We start from the raw sequence: 22,930 nt of genomic DNA on the forward strand, positions 1-22,930 counted from the left end.
AGTTGGAGACTTATATCTCCCTAACTAACTTCAAGCATCGGCTGTCAGAGCAGCTTACCGATTGCCGCAGCTGTACACAGCCCATCTGTAAATAGCCCATCCAACCTACAACCTCATCCCCATATTGTTTTTTGTTTTTTTCTGCTCTTTTGCACACCAGTATTTCTACTTGCACATCCTCATCTGCACATCTATCACTCCAGTGTTAATTGCTAAATTGCAATTACTTCATCACTATGGCCTATTTATTGCCTTACCTCCTTACTTAATTTGCACATACTGTATACAGATTTTCTATTGTGTTATTGACTGTACGTTAGTTTATCCCATGTGTAACTCTGTGTTGTTTTTGTCGCACTGCTTTGCTTTAACTTGGCCAGGTCGCAGTTATAAATGAGAACTTGTTCTCAACTGGCCGACCTGGTTAAATAAAGGTGAAATAAAATAAAATAAATAAATAAAATAATAGGCTGTCTCATCATTGCTCGTGAACACGGGGACTATGGATTGATCTTTTGCCAAGCATTAGGATTGTCTTAGAGGCATTAAAATACTTGCTAAAATGAGAACAGCATCACGGCTAGTGCCTTGCACCTTTGACCACAGCACAGCCATGCTAAAATCACACGGAAGGAAGTCCCCTCGTGTATAATTACCCAAATGTAGAACACAGCATACTTTATAACAAAACATGAATATTTGTTCTCCTGTAAATAAGAAAATGGCAGTCATGCCCACGAAGATCATGATCTACTGTACCAACATTGTTTTGTTTCACTTTTAATTAAAGGTGGTGAAAGACAACATTTTTGTCTTGACTATTTACTTTGGGTTTAATTGGAGCCGTCTATTTCAGTTTAACCATTTTTATAGGTAGTAAATTCCTTGACAAGCCTGCCCTGGCTCTTGCCAGATTAAAAGAAGAGGTGACCGACCAGGATTTAATACAAAGGCAATTATTTTCCATTTATAATTTTTTTCCTGTTCATTTAATTCTTGTTCAGATATTGAACTGTTCAAATGTTGAACCGTAGGTGGAAAGAAAGGACATTTTATGAAATATAAACAGAGGAGCTATCTAAAGGAAGTAAAATGTTGTATTATAATCAGGTTGTCTGTTATTGTAAACCCCAATTCATTTTTGTGCATTATGGATCATTCTTCTACATTCCTATGCCCTTATACAGAACCCAGTATAAAAACAGCTGTCATAAGGTAGTGCTTTGTCAAAGTCCAATTTAGGAATGGAAGATGGTGAATTGAGGACCTTGTTCAGTTTGCTTTGGCTGTTGATGTAAGACCTGACCTTCCCTTGACTGTAATGAGGACAGAATGTGTATTTTTGAAGTTTATACAGATAGTTGATATGTTTTTGTTTCTTTTCTTGTTGCTTTAGAAAGACCTGATCTTCCATAGACATGTATAACAAGGATATAATATGTGTGAAAGATAGCAGGCAAAGAGTGTACCCGCCATGTAGGGTCAGAGTACAAGGAGTATGTAGAATGTTAAGCAACCCTCTTCTCTTTCAGTTCTGCCAAAGGTGTTACTCAAGCTGCAGTGACCCAGAAATGCTTTGAGTTCCACAGGGTGAGAGCTAAGTAACATGGATCCGTGATGCCAAGGGCAAAACAAACTCAACATGAGCGAATCACCATCTGCTTTTAACTTTGGCTTTAATGTTGCTCATAACCTGGGGTTGGAACCAAAAGGATTTTCCAATCGTTCCATTCCGATCAGAACCCTTATCTATTTTGTTTCCGTTCCAGTGTTCCGAGCAGCATAATAAAGTTCTGAACTGGTTCAAACAAAAAAGTAACAGGTCATGTAATTATTTTTCTTTCTTTTTTTACCATGTGAAATCAACAGTTTTTACATTTAGCTCATGAATTTACTCCACCAATTAGCATGGATAGACCAGCTTGCCATGGAACGAGTAAGGTAGTTGTTTACACATTTTATGGGCAGATAAGTGCAGGTGCAAGATGCGACTGAAATTTTACCAGTGGGGAGAGAGCGAGAGAGAGGGGTGGACATGGAGGGGGCTTGGCTTGAATCGCTGAGCATCATGACATGATGTGAATTGCAATGTGTATAGGCTACTACTAGCATCATAACGTTACAGAATTATAGATAGACTTTAGGAATATTTTTTGGAACAAAAAGTTGCATTAATAACCGGTTCTCAAGATTAGAAAATAATGGTTCTGTTCCGGAACATTAGAGATCACTTTCATTCCCGAATCTGCGGCTGGAGCTGCACGTCGGGGAGGGGGTACTGTCACCTGTGCTCCCCCTCTGGCCTCTAGGTCACCAGGCTGCTCGTTATGGTGCACACCTGTCACCATCGTTACGCACATAATGACACTCACCTGGACTTCATCACCTCCTTGATTACCTGCCCTTTATATGTCACCCTTTGGTTTTTTCCCCAGTCGTCATTCTTTTCTGTTTCAGTTTCATGTCTGTGCGTTGTTCGTGTTTCTTGTTTTGTATTATATGTTTTCATTTATTTATTAAATGATTCACTCCCTGAACTTGTTTCCCGACTCCCAGCGCACACGTTACACTCTGCTCATAACCTAGCCACCTAATACTTTGGAAATGACTGAACTTAAAAATATACGTTTTGGGGCCTTCAAAGTGCTTTAGCAAAGCTACTGAATGTGAGTTGCAAGTTACTTAGGGTGAGTTGGTTGTAATGAGGCTTGAGTAACGTGCATTTTTCAGAGTACCTTGTCCAAATGGACTGTTACAAAGAAGTAAAAGAGAATATCCCCATAGCTGTATGTTTGCCAACTCAATATTCCATCTTCAGAGCTTTTCTCTCACAGTGGATATCCAGTATGCTGACTGAGCCTCAGGGTCATTTAGCAACGGTGCGAAATCTCAAAATATCCCACAACAGACGCTTGTTGTTCTGATGAATATTTCATATCCACTGTCTATGTATAACCTGGGTCTCCACTGGAGCCTGGGACACCAGTCTGCACATAGCCATATTCACAACCACTCCACTACAACACCCAGACCTCATTTACCAATGGAGTGTGTTTGCCACTCTCCAACACTCATTAAATGTGGCAACGGAGTGAGGTTTCTGGGTAGCTAATTTAGATATTATTTGTTGATGAGTGGGGTTCTTCTGTGTAGCTAATTCAGATGTTATTCAGTGATAATTGTTACTAATGCCATAGACCTCTTGTAAAGTTGATGATATATGCAGTGTTTATTTCACCTACCATATGGTGCAAGATGGTGGAACACCAGACATACACTACCGTTCAAAACTTTGGGGTCACTTAGAAATGTCCTTGTTTTTGAAAGAAAAGCAAATTTTTTGTCCATTAAAATAACATCAAATTGATCAGAAATACAGTGTAGACATTGTTAATATTGTAAATCACTATTGTAGCTGGAAACGGCTGATCTTATTTATGGAATATCTGCATAGGCTTACAGAGGCCCATTATCAGCAACCATCACTCCTGTGTTCCAATGGCATGTTGTGTTAGCTAATCCACGTTTATAATTTTAAAAGGCTAATTGATCATTAGAAAACCCTTTTGCAATTATGTTGGCATAGCTGAAAACTGTTCTGCTTAAAGAAGCAATAAAATGGGCTTTCTTTAGACTAGTTGAGTATCTGGAGCATCAGCATTTGTGGGTTCGATTACAGGCTCAAAATGGCCAGAAACAAAGGACTTTCTTCCGAAACTCGTCAGTCTATTCTTGTTCTGAGAAATGAAGGCTATTCCATGTGAGAAATTGCCAAGAAACTATCTCGTACAATGCTGTGTAATTCTCCCATCACAGAACAGCTCAAACTGGCTCTAACCAAAATAGAAAGAGGAGTGGGAGGCCCCGGTGCACAACTGAGCAAGAGGACAAGTGCGTCAGAGTGTCTAGTTTGAGAAACAGTCCCCCCAAAACACCAGTCTCAACATCAACAGTGAAGAGGTGACTCTGGGATGCTGGTCTTCTTGGCAGAGTTCCTCTGTCCAGTGTCTGTGTTCGTTTGCCCATCTTAATCTTTTATTTTTATTGGCCAGTCTGAGATATGGCTTTTTCTTTGCAACTCTGCCTAGAAGGCCAGCATCCCGGAGTCGCCTCTTCACTGTTGACGTTGAGACTGGTGTTTTGCAGGTACTATTTAATGAAGCTGGCAGTTGAGGACTTGTGAGGCATCTGTTTCTCAAACTAGACACTCTAATGTACTTGTCTTGCTCAGTTGTGGACCGGGGCCTCCCACTCCTCTTTCTATTCTGGTTAGAGCCAGTTGCGCTGTTCTGTGAAGGGAGTAGTACACAGCGTTGTACGAGATCTTTCGTTTCTTGGCAATTTCTCGCATGGAATAGCCTTCATTTCTCAGAACAAGAATAAACTGACGAGTTTCGGAAGAATTTATTTGTTTCTGGCCATTTTGAGCCTGTAATCGAACCCACAAATGCTGATGCTCCAGATACTCAACTAATCTAAAGAAGGCCAGTTTTATTGTTCTTTAATCAGAACAAAAGTTTTCAGCTGTGCTAACATAATTGAAAAAGGGTTTTCTAATGATCAATTAGCCTTTTAAAATGATACACTTGCATTAGCTAACACAATGTGCCATTGGAACACAGGAGTGATGGTTGCTGATAATAAGGTTTATAGCTACAATAGTCATTTACAACATTAACAATGTCTAGACTGTATTTCTGATCAATTTGATGTTATTTTAATGGACAAAAAATGTGATTTTCTTTAAAAAACAAGGACATTTCTAAGTGACCCCAAACTTTTGAACGGTAGTGTACATATCATGGGTCCTGATGAGAAATTGCTAAAATTGCACATATCTTCTTGGCCGTCTGTCTTTGTCAGCTGTGATATGTGTAGATTTATGGGGATGCTAATTGCTCCGGAAATCCAAAGTTAGATTCACTGAGGCGACTGCAGCAGGCTGATTCGAAGTCTTTGACGTTCCATGATACTTTTATTCAGTAGCAGAGGCACATGCTAATGCAAGTTATGAAATAGCTTGAACACTGTGGACTATACATGCCCTCTTTTTACAGCACACTGACGAGTAGTGCTGTCGCAATGTCTTCTGCACATTGTGTAACATGCCTATCCATAAGACATGTGGTGCACACCGTAGAGAACACTGTGGACTCAGGCACTTACGAGTTTATTCTTTGCCAAGTAAGCTCTGAGTTTGACCGGTTCTGACATTTTGGAGAACCTTAGAGATCAGTGCTACTGCGTTCATCTGTTACATAACCTTGGAATAAATAATGCAGTTGTGTTTTGCATATTTCATTGTCCATTGTTCTCCCTTGGCCCTGAGCGTCTGCACTCCTAGTGTATTAATCAACCATTACCTGTGAAACCTGATCTGCCAAATGCCAATTGAATCCCCAATGCTTTCATTCATAGATCTAGAGTATAAGCGGGTTGTGTTCATGATCTTTTTTTTTGCACTGTGGCTAGTCCTTAAGAAAACCTAAGTAACATAATAAAAAAAATCCCCATCCCCAAAATCTGTCTGTTTAATCTATAGATATCAGATATTTAGCATGGGCTACATCTCAATCCACCGCATCTGCTTATGTCGGCCTTCCGCATCTGTGGTGGAAGGTGGCCAAGCTACATTGGTTTGTCAGATCATGAGACATCCCAAAAATCGTTCTTCTCATGAAAACATATGCAGCGTCCGAACGGTTTGGCCTACAGACGTATGACCCCTCTATGGAAAGGGGAGACTTAATCTATGGCCCCCACAAGTGGTATGGGACTCATCTGAAGGTTACCTATGCAAACTAATGGAAGTATGGAGGTCGTTAAAGTAATGTGTTAAATATATGTCCAAAAAAACAAAAATATTTCCTGAGCTTTCTTAAAAACTACATGGACAAGTGTATGTGGACACCCCTTCAAATTAGTGGATTTGGCTATTTCAGTCACACCCATTGCTGAGGTGTATAAAATCGAGCACACAGCCATGCGAACCTTCCACAAGGACAACCATCTCTGCAGCACTCCACCAATCAGGCCTTTATGGTAGAGTGGCCAAACGAAAGTCACTCCTTAGTAAAAGGCACATGAAAACCCACTTGGAGTTTGCCAAAAGGTACCTAAAGGACTCTGAGACCATGAGAATCAAGATTCTCTGGTCTGATTAATCCAAGATTGAAGTTTTTGGCCTGAATGCCAGGCGTCATGTCTGGGGGAAACCTGACTCTATCGCTACGGTGAAGCATGGTGGTGGCAGCATCATGCTGTAGTGATGTTTTTCAGAGGCAGTGACTGGGAGACTAGTCAGGATGGAGGGAAAGATGAATGAAGAGGTATTTGATGAAAACCTGCTCCAGAGCGATCAGGACCTCAGAATGGGGCGAAGGTTCACCTTCCAACAGGACAATGATCCTAAGCACACAGCCAAGACAACACAGGAGTGTCTTCGGGACAAGTCTCTGAATGTCCTTGAGTGGCCCAGCCAGAGCCCGGACTTGAACCCAATCGAATATCTTTGGAGAGACCTGAAAATAGTTGTGCAGCGACGATCCCCATCGAACTTGACAGAGCTTGAGAGGATCTGCAGAGAAGAATGGGAGAAACTCCCCAAATACAGGTGTGCCAAGCTTGTAGCATCATATCCAAGAAGACTTAAGTCTGTAATCGCTGCAAAAGGTGCTTCACTAAAGTATTGAGTAAAGGGTATGAATTATTCCGAATGCACTGTAGATGTATGACAGACACTTCAAAACATTAATCCTCCTCTTTTTTTACATTTATCAATGTGTTATTCAATGTACTAAAGTGCTAAAGAAAAAATTCTACATTTTATATTTTTTTATACCTAACATTTCAAATCAAATAGCTAAATGATCTATGGTATGACCATCTTAAAACAATTCCATATGTTAGCTTAGTACCCTCAAAATTTCACTAAGAGTATGTCTGGTGAGGAAGCGCATAGCTCTCATAACCCCTCAATCACATCTATTTCGACTAGGAGCCCTTTCCAATACTGCCCTTTCCATTACAATCTGACTAATGATATCTGTTTGATGACTTCACAACTCTTGTCCATTATAATGACCTGTTTCTCAGCTGTTTGACGAAGATAGGAGAAGGAATATGGTGCGTTGATATGATAGGTCATTCAACTGGGATTGTTTGTAAACATATTGGTGTGACTCATGTAGACAATGGCCGGGATTCAATCAAAGGTCCGTTGTCGACAAGTGAATAACGCCAGACATTTAAGGTCATTTTCAATTGAGCCGACATCTACAGCATTTTCTGTGAATGTAAGCTCTGCGAACGTCAGCAAAATTGCCTTTAAAAGGCGCATGGTCGGTAGGCAATAACATGCGTCTGTTTAAATCCAGGACAATGTTTCAGACAGCTTTCAGTAAGATCAACACAGATATTGGTCACATAATGCATGTATGATGTCATGTCCTGACCTGTAAAAGGGGTTATTTGTTATTGTAGTTTGGTCAGGACGTGGCAGGGGGTATTTGTTTTATGTGGTTCGGGCTGGTTGTGTTAGTAGTTGGGTGTTTGATTTATTATTCCGGGTTTTGGGCACTGTTCTATGTTTATGTATTTCTATGTTTAGTCTAGTCATTTGTATTTCTATGTTTAGTTAATTGGGGGTTGGACTCTCAATTGGAGGCAGGTGTTTTCTAGTTGCCTCTGATTGAGGTTCCTATAAATAGGTATGTTTTTGTGTTAGTATTTTGTGGAAGATTGTTCTTGTTTAGCTATGTGTGCCTGACAAGACTGTCAAGTTCGTTTTGTGTTTTGTATACGTTTTTGGTGTTTTTCCTTCTTCACATAAATAAAAGAAGATGAGTGTACATTTTCCCGCTGCGTCTTGGTCTCAACCCTACGACAACCGTGACATATGACTGCATTTTAATGACATTAGTGTTGTGTGTAGTCTATAACAGTAGGCAAGTCATCGCTCGAAGAAAATGATCCAGACTTTGGTAGCGCCAGTATAGGGATCACATTATAGGCAGTGATTTGCAGTATAAATTGCTAATTAGGACTTTATTAGGAATTATTAGTCATTCATTAGGCCTAATTGGCTAATACCTGACTAAGCCACCATTAGCTACTTATATAAACATGTACAGTGCCTTCAGAAAGTATTCACACCCTTTGACTTTTTCCACATTTGGTTGTTTTATCAGCCTGAACATTTTGTTGTGTTACAGCTTAAATTTTGTGTCACTGGCCTACGCATGATACCCCATAATATCAAAGTGGAATTGTGTATTTTGATTTTTTTACAATAAATTAAAAACGAAAAGCAGAAATGTCTTCAACTCAATAAGTATCCAACCCCTTTGTTATGACAAGTCTAAATAAATTCAGCAGTAAAAATGTGCTTAACAAGTCACATAATTGGTTGGAGCATGGACTGTGTGCAATAATAGTGTTTAGCATGATTTTTGAATGACTACCTCATCTCTGTACCCTACACATACAATTATCTGTAAGGGCCCTCAGTCGAGCAGTGAATTTCAAACACAGATTGGTAGATGGGTAAAAAAAAGCAGTTTAAATATCCCTTTGAGCATGGTGTTAATTACATTTTGATGGTGTATCAATACACCCAGTCACTACAAATATAAAGGTGTCCTTCCTAACAATGGTGACTTTAAAACATTTACAAAGTGGCCAAGTTATAGTTTTGACTTAAATCTGCTTGAAAATCTATGGCAAGACCTGGAAATGGTTGTCTAGCAATGATCAACAACCAATTTGACAGAGCTTGAAGAATTTTGAAAATAATTATGGGCAAATGTTGCACAGTTGAGGTGTGGAAGGCTCTTAGAGACCCAGAAAGACTAACATCTGTAATCACTGCCAAAGGTGATTCTAACATGTATTGACTCAGGGGATTGAATACTTATCTAACCAAGAAATATTTGTGTTTTCTTTTTTATTTATTTTTGTTTTACAAATGTTAGAATTTTCTTTCCACTTTGACATCCCAGAGTATTTTGTGTAGATATTTGACCAAAAAAATTACAATTACATCAATTTTAATCCCACTTTGTAACACAACAAAATGTGGGAAAAAAAAGTCAAGGGGTGTGAATACTTTCTGAAGGCACTGTAAGAAGCTCAAATTCATGTGTCTTGACCATGTCTATGAAGTCTTATGAAAGTTACAATTATAAGATTGAGTAGTATTCAACTGAAGTCTGTGAAAATGGAAAGAGTAATGTTTTAAGTTGAAATGGAGGGACACTGCACCCCTGACTGAGTCTGGCTGTATGTTCCACAGCCGGGGCGCAGCCCTACTAAAAGCCTTGTCTGTCTACCATGGTTTTGAGTTAAGTTTACAGAGGGCTGCTGGAGGGGGATTGAGATGGAGCTTGAGGATGGTAGGGTGTGAGGGCAGGGTAAACCACCAGCCCAATCCTAAACTGGGGATTTTCAGACCGGTAGAAGGACCAGAGTTATTTATTATTCAACATTTTACAGACGTAGAATATTACTTATACATTAGAGTCTTAGCTTGTAGTTTCCAGCGTGGAATCTTTCCATTATTTAAGGAAACAAGCACAGCACGGAGACCATGACTATCAGTGGCTGGCAATGTTTTCAAGATCATGAGCAAGATGCTTTTATCTGTCAAAATAGTCAACATCCTCTCACCCTTATCTCAATTAAACTCCAAATGAAAGGTTAGGGTAACAGCTCCCAAATTTGCCCAATGCACAATAACTAACAGTAATTGTGATAAAGTCAAAATTTGTGCTACATCCTACATGAGTGTGTCAAACTTTATCTGCGTCACAGGCTCAGAGCCAGAGATTTTTATTTCAGTGAGAGATTCTTTTTGAATCTGTGGCGCATGCAGAAGCCAAGGTGACCGGAGCATCTACAGCAGGACGATAACATTCAGATCGTGGATGGGTTCTGCTCCTGTTTTGTCAGTGGGCCAGCCGGCTCTAAACTGCTGTTCTTTTGAAAAGCCAAGAGTATTCCTGAGGGTACGCTGCTCTGTCCAAACTCATGGTTGGCATCTGTTTGGGGTGAGACACTGTTTGCAAGGACGGGTCTGTTTACTTCTAAAGCTACTTCATTACCATGCCAAACGTTGACCTTCACGCAGACACAGACGCATGCACACCCAGACACGCATGCGCACGCATAGATCCAGACACACTGACACACACACACAGACACGTGTGTGTGTGCATGCACATATGCAAACACTGACAAACACACTGACACAGACACACACACTCACGTCTCATGCTCATTTTCCGACACAGATGTTGTGCCTTAATGATGATGCGTGAGAAGCACAGCATTCCCTAAGTGATTACAACACTCCAAAATATATAAATATAAACAAACACTCAAACTCTGATAAAAAATGTTGTACTGTAGGGGGTTAATTTTGGCATTTGGTTTTGAATGTCCTTATTTCTATGGTAAACACCAGTATTTTGACCAGTGGTTTTGTGGCATCAGATTACTTGTCTTCGATGATGACATTTATGTCTGTGATAGGTTATGACAGGTACAAATGTATGGGGCGGGATATGGCCGTGAGAGCCCCATCACTCATCAATCAAACCCATAGTAACTATAGCACGATGACAGGGCCCTGATTGGCTGGGAATGAGAAAATGTTTGACGGACAATTGAGAAAGTTGAGAAACGGTAATAGCTGATCACCTCCTACTGTAGGATTCCAATATCTGCCGGGGTTGCCAGGTCTGGTGGGGTTGCCATGTCAGGTGCATAACCGCCCTCACCTTTGACAGAGATGGATAACTTAATTACAATTTATTTGTCCCAGCTTGTTTCCACACAGAGCTTTATGGATTGTCCTCCATCTTGTTTTGTTTGCATTTGATCGTAACTCATCTATGAGTTAGTGATTATAAAGGTAGCAATGCATTGTTTCATTTGATCACTGTGTGTGTGTATGCATTCGTGTGACCTGCCATTTGCCGTACTCCCTTGCTGGATGAAATTTCAGGGACATGTCTGCACATCACACAGCAAACAAAGCTGTGGCATCCAACAACTAGCACACAGGACAAAGAACATGCAGGTTTTGTAGAAAATGAAAACTCAAGGTGGCTCTTTATTTGTGTTTCTGTACACTAATTCAATTATTATTTTGCTTCATCACAGTGCAGTCACAAGCAAATGCATATGAATGGAGTCAGTGCCGTCATGATACTATTGTTTCTTGATTTTCCAGACACAATGATGTGACAAGGTACTGGCCATTCTGTTTTTGCTATGTTGAAGAAAACAAGGACATGGGGATAGAATGGAAACTTCCATTGTCAAACTTCCATTGCCAAGACCTGTTTAATCTTCTTTATTTCTCCTTTCACAGACTCAGAAGTCATCTATAGGAATCGCGATGGCCACGTCATCAAGTTTAACATCCTCACCAATGAAACGGATATTGTACTGACAAACACAACGTTCGTAAGTGTAAACCTTTTACCATCTGAAAATGCATGCACATGCAGACACTGACACACATGCATATAAGTAAAATGTATTTATAAAGCAATTTTTACATCAGCCGATGTCACAAAGTGCTATACAGAAAACCCGCCTAAAACCCCAAACAGCAAGCAATGCAGATGTAGAAGCACATATATCACTCAAACTGACATGTCAGCAAAGTGATACAGTATGCGCGCTTACAAGTGCTCTCTCTCGCTTTCTGTCTTTTTTGTCTTCTAGGTCAATTTCAACGTTGCAAAGTACTCTGTTTCCCCGGACTTGAGATATGTGCTCTTTGCCTATGATGTTAAACAGGTAAACTGCTCTTACTTTCCTGCTCTTACTCTAGGTTTTTGTCCTGCTGTTGTGAAAAAGTCACATACCCTCATTATTCATAAAATATGAAAAGTAATTGCTTTTGCAGATAATTGGACTGGTAGAGTAGCCTACAGTACAAAACACAATTATGCTCACTCTCGCTCTCTTCCTCTTTCTCGCTCTCTCTCTCTCTCCCATACGCTCGGTCTCTCACACATTCTGGAACACACTAACTCCATCAAATCAACAAACTCAATCTTAAATATATGCATACTAGAGTACCATACAAGCTTGTGCACTACAAGACACACATCTTGAAGTCAGCCAACTATACAGTGGGACTGTTGACCAAACACCCACACCATTCCGTGTGTACAGGGGCGGACTGGCCATCTGGCATTTGGGCAAACAAATTATGGGCTGGTCCATTTTTAGCCTCAATGAAAAAAAATGAGCTAGCGTGGGAGCCTCAAGACTGTAAACACCAATGTGCTGTCAATACTCAGAACTTTTGAGGAAACCCGTTGCGCTTAATATATCTGAATACAGTTACTTAAAGTAATGTTGTAGTTATTACTCAAACCGATGGAGTCACTGTGACTCTGTAAGGGGTCCAGATTTGAGTATTATCAGCACTAAGCCACGCCTCCAAATCTAATTTCGAAGTGTGCCTTGTCTTTTCAAGTGAATTGTAGAGTCACCACCCATGACTGTATTTGTTAGTGACAAAGACATACCGTAATTTCCGGATTATTAAGCGCACCTGAATATAAGCCGCACCCACTCAATTTAAAAAAGATATATATTTTGAACATAAATAAGCCGTACATATCTATAAGCCGCAGGTGCCTACCGATACATTAAAACAAATTAACTTTACACAGGCTTTAACGAAACACGGCTTGTAACAAAAATAAATAGGCTTTAACGAAACACGGCTTGTAAGAAAAATAAATAGGCTTTAACGAAACACGGCTTGTAACGAAAAATAAAAAATTAGCAGTAAGCTTTAGTTGTCTTTTTGCACTGAGTCAATTCCTCATGCTGCTGTTTCCAACGTCTTATCATCGACTCATTAAGACCAAGCTCCCGTGCAGCAGCTCTATTTCCTTTTCCAACAGCCAGATCAATCGCCTTCAACTTGAAAGCTGCATCATATGCATTTCTCTGTGTCTTTGCCATGATGAGGGTGACAAAATGACTACCGTAATCAGAATGATGGGAAGTTTGAGAGCGCTCGATTTAAATCTAAACAGTAAACAAAAAAGTTGTTTGACCTTAACCCGTTCGGCAATTTCATTGGTCTAATGAAAGCTTCATGCCGGCAAAAAACTGAGCATGTCACAGAATGTGTTTTTTTGGAAAAAAAAAATTGAAAGCGGGAAAAATCCATATATTAGCCGCGTCATTGTTTAAGCCGCGAGGTTCAAAGCGTGGGAAAAAAGTTGCGGCTTATAGTTCGGAATTTACGGTAGTTGTTGAATTCATACATTTTCAGTCCTTTGGCCACCAAGTGAGTTTCTAGGAAAATATTATCATTATAATTGTCAGACGGTTGCTAGGAGTGGTGGTAGGAGTCAGGCGCAGAGAGCAGAGGTACGGAACTTTGTGTTTATTTACGCCAACACAAATGGTGTGGAAAAAATGCCAAGTGCCCATAACAGGTGCACAGCATGCATACAATATTACCGTAGTAAATCGCCAGCACATCCAACTACAAAAACACAACCTGACGCTAAAATAATCCCGCACAACACTGGGCGGGCTAACCAGGCTTAAATAACCAAAATCAAAAGACCAAATGAGGAACAGGTGCAAACAATAAGACATACCAAACGAAAAGGAAAAAGGGATCAACGGCGGCTAGTAGGTCGGTGACGACGACCGCCGAGCGCCGCCCGAGCAGGCAGTGGAGCCACCTTCGGTGGGATTCGTGACAATAATTGTGTTCTTTATGACAATACGTTACATATCTTATAAGGCCTTATTTTGAGGCCTAGATTTACCCTAATACAGTAGCCTGAAACTCATGGTCTACAGGCCACATCAGGCCTGCAAGTAGGGTTTACACAGATATTAAAAACAATTTCAAAAATCATCCTACAGCGGAGTAAAAAGTACGTTTTTTATCATAACTTAAAAACATTTAGTTGATGTGACTGAGTCTGTATGTACAGTATAATTCACGGTGCTCGGGGGCGGAATGACAAGTGCTAAAAAATGTTGTTGCCTGCAATTGACAGGTCACGTTCATTAATTAATATAGCAGTGGCCATGTTTCCATCAGAAACGTGTAGATGCGAAATTAGATATGCAAATTACACCCTCTACTCTGGAAGGGATCAACTATGAGGATTACCGACAATGAGATTAATCTTAATTTATTTGCATATTTCCTGTGATTCTTGTGCTGGCTAAAAATAACTTCAGTTCTCTGTGCAATCCCTTTCTTTTGCCGCTGTCACGTCCTGACCAGTATAAGGGGTTATTTGTTATTGTAGTTTGGTCAGGACGTGGCAGGGGTGTGTTTGTTTAGAGTGTTTCGGGGTTTGTTGGGCTATGTTCTGTTTTAAGAGGCGTGTTTGTTTAGAGTGTTTCGGGGTTTGTTTGGTTATGTTCTTGTTAGTCTATTTCTATGTTAGTTCTAGTATGTCTATTTCTATGCGTGTTTGTTGGGTTGACCTTCAATTGGAAGCAGCTGCTCCTAGTTGCTTCTAATTGAAGGTCCTATTTAAGAGGGGTGTTTTTCTATGGGATTTTGTGGGTAGTTGTTCCTCGTATAGCTGTGCGCCTTACAGGACTGTTTATCGTCGTTGTTTTTGTATACATGTGTTTTGGTTTTCCTTTTTTCTGCCTAATAAAAAGAAGATGAGTATACATTTTCCCTCTGCGTTTTGGTCCAATCCATACGACACCCGTGACAGCCGCATAGTGTTATGTTGTATGTTAAAGAAGGACAAGCTCAGAATTTATTGTGAAAGATATGTAAAGAGGCTGTCATTTCTTCATTATATAATTCTATGTTCAGAACCCCTTTGGGCATCTACTGTATGAAAACAACCTCTGGACCCTTGGGAAATTGTTTAGTTGAGCAAACAGGGCAATACTGGTACAGCATGTTGGAATGAAAAGAAAGCACGGAATAAGGTTGTGGCATTTGAACAAGTATGTCCATCATCAACATCAAACTAATCTTCATTAGATGCAAGAGATCCCATATGTTCTCACTCTTCAAAAGTAATCTATGCTGACTGTTAATAACTACAAAATGTGTTATATACATCAATTCTCTAAATTCTTTTCACCAGTGTAGAGGGAAGTTGTTGACCGAGTGCATTGAGGACATCTCTGGTAGTCTCACCTAGCTCGAGGATTACATGCCATTATCTCATTACTGAGGTATCCGAGAGCGATTAAACTTGATAAACACATAATGTCTGTGTATGTTTGTCAATTATGATAATAGGCTCTGTTTTCTTTGCTGGTAAACATCTTGTAATGCTCTTGCATCTTGTAAATCCTCTAGTAAAGTCTATGTTGATCCAGTGCATTGTGTTTGCAATGGAAATTTGCTAATAGATGCAAGCTAATCAGGTTGGAGTGGGTGGAGTACCTCACCAAACAAAGGTGTATAAACAGGATTTATGTTTACCTGTGGAGTATAATAATGAAGTCCATTGTTTACTTTACATGACGTAGATGATATGCTATTTGGGTGTCCTCTACAATCATTAAAACGCTCTGTAAGGAAATTGTGTTTTATTTTGTTTGATGACAGATATAAGTCAAATAGACAACTGCACAATTATTTTGTCTCACATTGTTAAACCACAAATAGCCTATCACATCACAATTGTGTTTCTGACATTTTGGTGAGGGAAATAGATTAAGAATTCAGTTGCTTTTCAGTTGCTTTCAGATACATCCTCGTGATGGATAAAACATTGGCTAACATTGATGAAGTAGTCTTTATATTCAGTGGCTCGCTTCCTTCAAATGAACAAAGGCTGGACACGTAGGTCCTACCTTGCCTTATCCCAAAATGCTGATATCCAAACAAATAAGCCTGGCGGGAATCAAAGATGTGATGCAAAGGAAGAGGAAGAAGGAGAATCTATTAGAGCTATCTCATCAGGACCATTCGGTGGTCACGGGAACCCAAATAGCTCAATGATGTGTGATTTAACAGACCAAAAGCAGCACCTGGGGCCATAAACACTGTTATCACCGTATCCATATTCCCAAGCCCTCTAAATGGGTCTAGATTGGGTAGACCTTTGAGACTGAAGGGCCTTCACAGTGCTGGCACCTTGAGGACCCATGCTATTATAGTAAATCTGAGGGAGCCAACGTGCTGTGAGGGCCGAGAATTGCTGTGGTAGCCTGAGGGACCCATACTGACTGCTGTACTGAGAGGGTCGCAGTGATCCTGTCATCCACACTGGGTGGACACTGTGCACAAAATATGACAAGTTAGCAAATAATTATATGACACCGGTAGCTTCAGGGATCACTTTGCTTTGATCCTCTTAGGGGTTCAGACGGCTCTTACGTTCCTTGCACAGAAACTTCTGGAGTGGCTTATAGCCTAAAATAATTCCCAAACTGGGGAGTTTTCTTCTATCCCCCCTTTTCGCTTACAAATGGATCGATCCCAGTGGGGCTGGAGTCACAATTTAACTTGTTTTGGGTTGACAGTGCTGGAAAACTGCTTCACTGGCTCTCTCTGCTCTGTTGGTCCTACGAGTTGCTTAAGTTTCTTTGCTGTATTTGATTAAAGGCTCCTCTGTAACCCTTTCAGTACAGCTTGAGCAAAGTTGTGCATTAAGTGTGGTCATGTTCGAATAAGGGGAGTAAACTAGGCCTTTATTTTCTCAATGCAGACAAGGCACTTGTTCTTTAGACAGAACATTAGTAGGGGTGGGACGATACCAGTATCGCAATACTCATTAGTATCGTGGGAAGGAAACAAAACACGATGCGGATTTAACTTCTTTAGGAAAACAGCCCTAATATTGGAAACAAACACCATTATGTTGTCACATTTATTTATTTTCCAAGCTATAGAACACAATATTTTGCGTACAGCAGGTACGCTTCGTGTTTTAATTTTTGACATGGAAAACATATTGTGATACAGGTATCGTCACAGACCTAATGATTAGATACAACAACAAACACTCACATGGTAATTCTACTATCCTACTGTATAACACAGTAAATTATAGTATTAAACATGTTATTACTATGTAGGAAAATTCACATGTACAAGCAGACCCAAAAATGTAGGGGACAAAAACTATTTTGTGTCATATTTTACCCAAAGGCTGAAAGCACCCATTGTAAACCTTGGCATGCATTGCTCCATTAACTGGTCCAGTGTACTCTTCTCTGAGGCAGTATAGAAGACCACCTAAACCTGTTTTGAGCCAGTCTACATATTTAATAGTTTGTTTTCATCTGTGGCTCCCCGCTCCCTGGCATGCACCACACAATGCCAGAGATGAGGAGATCTCTGGGTAATATCCAGAAGCGTGATCTTCCAAACCTCTCCCATAAACCAGGAGAATCCATGTTTTAATTTGATTCAATCAGATTTGTAAATCTAATATGGGAGGAAGGAGCGGGCGATTCACCTTGACTGTGGAATAGGAGGAAGGAAAGGATGGTCGGTGTGTGGAAAATGTAATCATCAGATGATATTTGAAATTGTCACGCCCTGACCATAGAGAGCCCTCTGGGTTCTCTATGGTGTATAGGTCAGAGCGTGACTAGGGGGGTTTCTAGCATTTCTATTTCTATGTTGGTATTTGTATGGTTCCCAATTAGAGGAATTGGGGATCGTATTTAAGTTGCCCATTGTTCCCACCTGTGTTGTGGGATATTGTTTTCAGTTAGTGCCTTAGTGCGCTCTGTACTGGACGTTCGTTGTTTCTTTGTTAAGGTTTACTTTGAAATAAAATATGTGGAACTATACGCACGCTGCGCCTTGGTTCGCTCCTTTCGACGAACGTGACAGAAATGGAGGAACGTGGTGATGGAAATTGTCATTAACCTCTATGGGCTATGTGGGATGCAAGCGTCCCACCCCTGGTACACCCTATCAACAACAGGTGAAATATCAAGAGCGCCAAATTTGAAAACAATTAAATGTCATAATTCACATTTCTCAAACATACAACTATCTTACACCCTTTGAAAGATAAACATCTCCTTAATCTAACCACGTTGTCCGATTTCAAAAAGGCTTTACGGCGGAAACATAAAGTTAGATTATGTTAGGACAGTACATTGAAAATAGCTGTGTGTAATGTTTTGTCAATGCAAAGACACGCGTCACCAAAAGCAGAAAACCAGCTAAAATTATGCACTAACCTTTGACAATCTCCATCAGATGACACTCCTAGGACATTATATTAGACAATACATGCATTTTTTGTTCTATCAAGTTCATATTTATATCCAAAAACAGCGTTTTACTATGGCGTTGATGTTGAGGATATCTTTTCCCTCCAATAACCGCCAGTCAATCAGCACAACATAGTAAATAATTACTATTCGAAAACATTGGTAAAATATTATATTGTCATTCAAAGAATTATAGATTTACATCTCTTGAACGCAACTGGATTGCCAGATTTAAAAATAACCTTACTGGGAAATCACACTTTGCAATAATCTGAGCACTGCGCCCAGAAAAAATACGCTTTGCGAGACAGACTAACCGCCATGTTGGAGAGATCTAAAATCGAAAATACTATGTAAATAATCCATTACCTTTGATTCTCTTCATCAGACCTCACTTCCAGGAATCCCAGGTCCATAAACAAATGTAGTTTTGTTCGAAAAAGCTCATAATTTATGTCCAAAAAGCTCCGTGTCGTTAGCACATGAACTACGCCCGCCGGACTTGTCTTCATGAAAGAGGGGGAAAAAACTATTTACGTTCGTTCAAACATGTCAAACGTTGTATAGCATAAATCATTAGTGCCTTTTTCAACCAGAACATGAATAATATTCAAGGCGGACGATCGCATTCTCTTTTAAAACGTATTGGAACGAGAGTACCCAACATAAACTCGCGCGCCAGAGTCTTATCGGCCACCACCGTTCCAAGGCTCTTGTTCGGTCAGATCTCACAGTAGCAGATTCAAACCACTTTGAAAAGACTGGTGACATCTAGTGGAAGCCATAGGAAGTGCTCAACGATTAATAAGCCCCTGTGTGTTTCAATGGCATAGGCTTAAAGGTAATTCAACACATCAGGTATCCACTTCCTGTCAGAATTTGTCTCAGGATTTTGACTGCCATATGAGTTCTGTTATACTTAAAGACACCATTCAAACAGTTTTAGAAAATTCAGAGTGTTTTCTATCCAAACCTGAACAATAATATGCATATTCTAGCTTCTGAGTTGGTGTAGGAGGCAGTTAAAAATGGGCACATATTTTTTTCAAAATTCTCAATACTGCCCCATAGCCCCAACAGGTTTTAATAAGACATGGGCTTTTCATTGGTTTGGGCAGAGGCTGTTCCCTCTGTGTGGTTTTATACTCAACTTTTGCAGTGTGATTAGTTGTTTGATAAAACGTCCATGTCCCCAGAGCTGAGTGTACCACTCATATTCATCATCGAGCTGCAGCTTAAATTTGAGAGCAAAGGGAGTTGAAAATGTCAACCTCCTTGTTTTTGATTAAATCACCATGCTGACCACAAAGATCATTGTGCCCATGTGAGCTTCTCAGCTCTTGAAGGAATGTGGGGAGGGGCAACAACTTGAAACATTTGGAAATTGTCCTCTAACTGTACACATGATATGGAAACTGAGAGTTGATATTAGCAATTTAATCAAAGCTAGATATAAGGAGCACCTCAAGGTCAAAGTTGTATCCCACAAGCAGTAAAACATGTTTTGCCAAAGGTCAATGTGTGTTCGGAAGTAAAACTCCAACTGGAGGGAGTCAATAGGGTTCAAGTAAAAGTCACAGTGTCCATTCCTCTTTTTGTAAACAGCAATTTGCCATCACAGGGAACAAGAGTCTGGGGTTCTGCCGTTGATATTTCACAAAAGCTCATCACATCCAGTTCCAAATGCTTACCTTGAATTTGTTTTAAAGAGACAACGCATCTTAACACTTGGGTGTTTTGCCTCCTAGCAAAGGATGTGTTTTCACAGATGTTTAACCCCTACCTGCATCTCTGTTTCTCAGCAGCTAATAGCAACAGAGGGAGTGGATACATTTGTCAAAGCCATCGGAGGTATACTCTCCACCCTCCCCTCACTCTGACATCACTCATCTTAGCTTGTCAACACTATTTCAGGAGTGAGGAGCGATCACTCATCAATCTCGCCACTATAACAGCCCCCACCGCCGTCCGTCGTTGCCGTCGTTGCCACCTCCATCGAGCCCTTCTGCCTTCCTCAGGCGCTATGCATAATTCACTGTGGCGAAGTACGTTCTTTCCGAGTGAAGAAGACCTTTTTAATTTGAGCTATCCATCCTCTGCCGTGGCATCCCTGTTTTAAGACTCCTGTCTGCTCAAACAGATATATATGTTATTCTCCAAGTATATGTTATTCTGCAAATCACGTAAAAATGTGTCTGATGATTTATGCATATGTACATTGGATGGTGCCTTCATTGATCATGTCCCCGCTTACAAATATCGGGGCGTCTGGATCTCCGAAAAGCTATCTTTCAAAAAGCATGTGGATGAGTTAGTTGAGAAATTAAGAATTAAAATCAGCTTATTTTATAGATGTTATTATTTTATAGGTCATGCCTTTCATTAAATAGCAGAAAACAAATCATTCAATCGACATTTTACCAGTTATAGACTATGGAGATGGAGATATTGTCTAAATGAATGCAGCTGCCACTGTATTGAAGCCCACTAGGTTTTATTATGGCGATAGGGTTAGTGCACATCACTGCATTCTGTATCAGAAAACAGGCAGGCCCTCTGTGAAGTATTGTAGATCTATGCTTTGCACTCGTTTTGTTTATAAAGCCCTCCTGCATAAACTTCCGCTTTACCTTACTTCATTGTTAAATTATAGATTTATACACCTGATTGTTTTTTTACAATCATTTTTTACCTTACGTGTGGAATGATCACCAGAGCACTTTAAAATAGGAGGAAATGGTGCCTCTAAGGCATTTCAGATGGCTGTTAGGGGACCTTTTAATCAAGAATGTGTCTGTTTTTAATGATTGTGTTTTGTTTTTCACGTACAGTGTCTTCAGAAAGTATTCATACCCCTTGACTTATTCCACATTTTGTTGTATTACAGCCTGAAATCAAATGGATTAAAAAAAAATGTTCACCCATCTACACACATTACCCCAAAACAAAGTGAAAGCATTTATTTACAAATGTTTGCAAATTGTGGAATAATAGTGAAGACATCAAAATTCTGTAACAACACATATGGAATCATGTAGTAACCAAAAAAGTGTTAACAAATCAAAATGTATTTCATATTTAAGATTCTTCAAATTAACCACTCTTTGTCTTGACGACAGCTTTGCACACTTGACATTCTCTCAACCAGCTTCACCATGAATGTTTTTCCAACAGTCATAGAGTTCCCACATATGCTGAGCACATGTTGGCTGCTTTTCCTTCACTCTGCAGTCCAACTCATCCCAAACCATTTCAATTTAGTTAAGGTCTGGTAATTGTGGAGGCCAGGTCATCTGAGGCAGCACTCCATCACTCTCCTTCTTGGTCAAATAGCCCTTACACAGCCTGGAGGTGTGTTGGGTCATTGTCCTGTTGAAAAACAAATGATAATCCCACTAAGCCCAAACCAGATGGGGTGGCGTATCACTGCAGAATGCTGTGGTAGCCATGTAGGTTAAGTATGCCTTGAATTCTAAATAAATCACAGACAGTGTCACCAGCAAAACACCCCTACACCATCACACCTCCTCCTCTATGCGTCACGGTGGGAACCACACATGCGGAGATCATTCATTCACCTACTCTGCCTCTCACAAAGATACGGCGGTTGGAAACAAACATTTCAAATTTGAACTTATCAGACCAAAGGACAGATTTCCACCCATCTAATGTCCATTGCTCGTGTTTCTTGGCCCAAGCAAGTTTCTTCTTATTATTGATGTCCTTTAGTAGTGGTTTCTTTGCAGCAGTTCGACCATGAAGGCCTGATTCACGCAGACTCCTCTGAACAGTTGATGTTGAGATGTGTCTGTTACTTGAACTCTGTGAAGTATTTATTTGGTCTGAAATTTCTGAGGCTGGTAACTCTAATGAACTTATCCTCTGCAGCAGAGGTATCGCTGGGTCTTCCTTTCATGTGGAGGTCCTCATGAGAGTCAGTGTCATCATAGCGCTTGATGGTTTTTGCGACTGCACTTAAATAAACTTTCAAAGTTCTTGACATTTTCTGTATTGACTGACCTTCATCTCTGAAAGTAATAATGACTGTCGTTTCTCTTTGCTTATTTCAGCTGTTCTTGCCATAATATGGACCAAATAGGGATATCTTCTGTATATCACCCTACCATGTCACAACACAACTGATTGGCTCAAACACATTAAGGAAAGAAATTCCTCAAATTAACTTTTCACAATGCACACCTGTAAATTGAAATGCATTCCAGGTGACTACCTCAAGACACTGGTTGAAAGAATGCCAAGAGTGTGCAAAGCTGTCATCAAGGCCAAGGGTGGCTACTTTGAAGAATCTCAAATATAAAATATTTGTTTATTTTGTGATTTATTTAACACTTTTTTCAGTTATTACATTCCATATGTGTTATTTCATTGTTTTGATGTCTTCACTATTATTCTACATTGTAGAAAATAGCAGTACATTAAGAAAAATCATGGAATGAGTAGGTGTGTCCAAACTTTTGACTGGTACTGTACGTTTTCACACCCCTGAGCCAATACATTTTAGTGTCACCTTTTGGAAATGTGTTTTATTCTGTAGAGGCTTCCTTCTTTTCACTATGTCATTTAGATTAGTATTGTGGAGTAACTACAATGTTGTTGATCCATCCAAATGTTTGCCCTTCACAGCCATTAAGCTCTCTAACTGTTGTAAAGTCACCATTGGTCTCATGGTTAAATCCCTGAGTGGTTTCCT

At 40.0% G+C, this 22,930-nt stretch overlaps 1 protein-coding gene across 1 annotated transcript in view; it reads left to right on the forward strand.

The window, feature by feature from the left end:
• Positions 1 to 22,930, forward strand: part of LOC115160638 (inactive dipeptidyl peptidase 10) — a 218,378-nt gene that overhangs the window by 73,866 nt on the left and 121,582 nt on the right. Inside the window, exons 4-5 of the mRNA XM_029710857.1 lie at positions 11,375 to 11,469; positions 11,734 to 11,808. Coding sequence (XP_029566717.1) covers positions 11,375 to 11,469; positions 11,734 to 11,808 — 170 coding nt within the window. The remainder of the gene's footprint in view (positions 1 to 11,374; positions 11,470 to 11,733; positions 11,809 to 22,930) is intronic.

Source organism: Salmo trutta, chromosome 24 (assembly GCF_901001165.1).
Source record: "Salmo trutta chromosome 24, fSalTru1.1, whole genome shotgun sequence".
In the NCBI taxonomy this organism is placed as follows: domain Eukaryota; kingdom Metazoa; phylum Chordata; class Actinopteri; order Salmoniformes; family Salmonidae; genus Salmo; species Salmo trutta.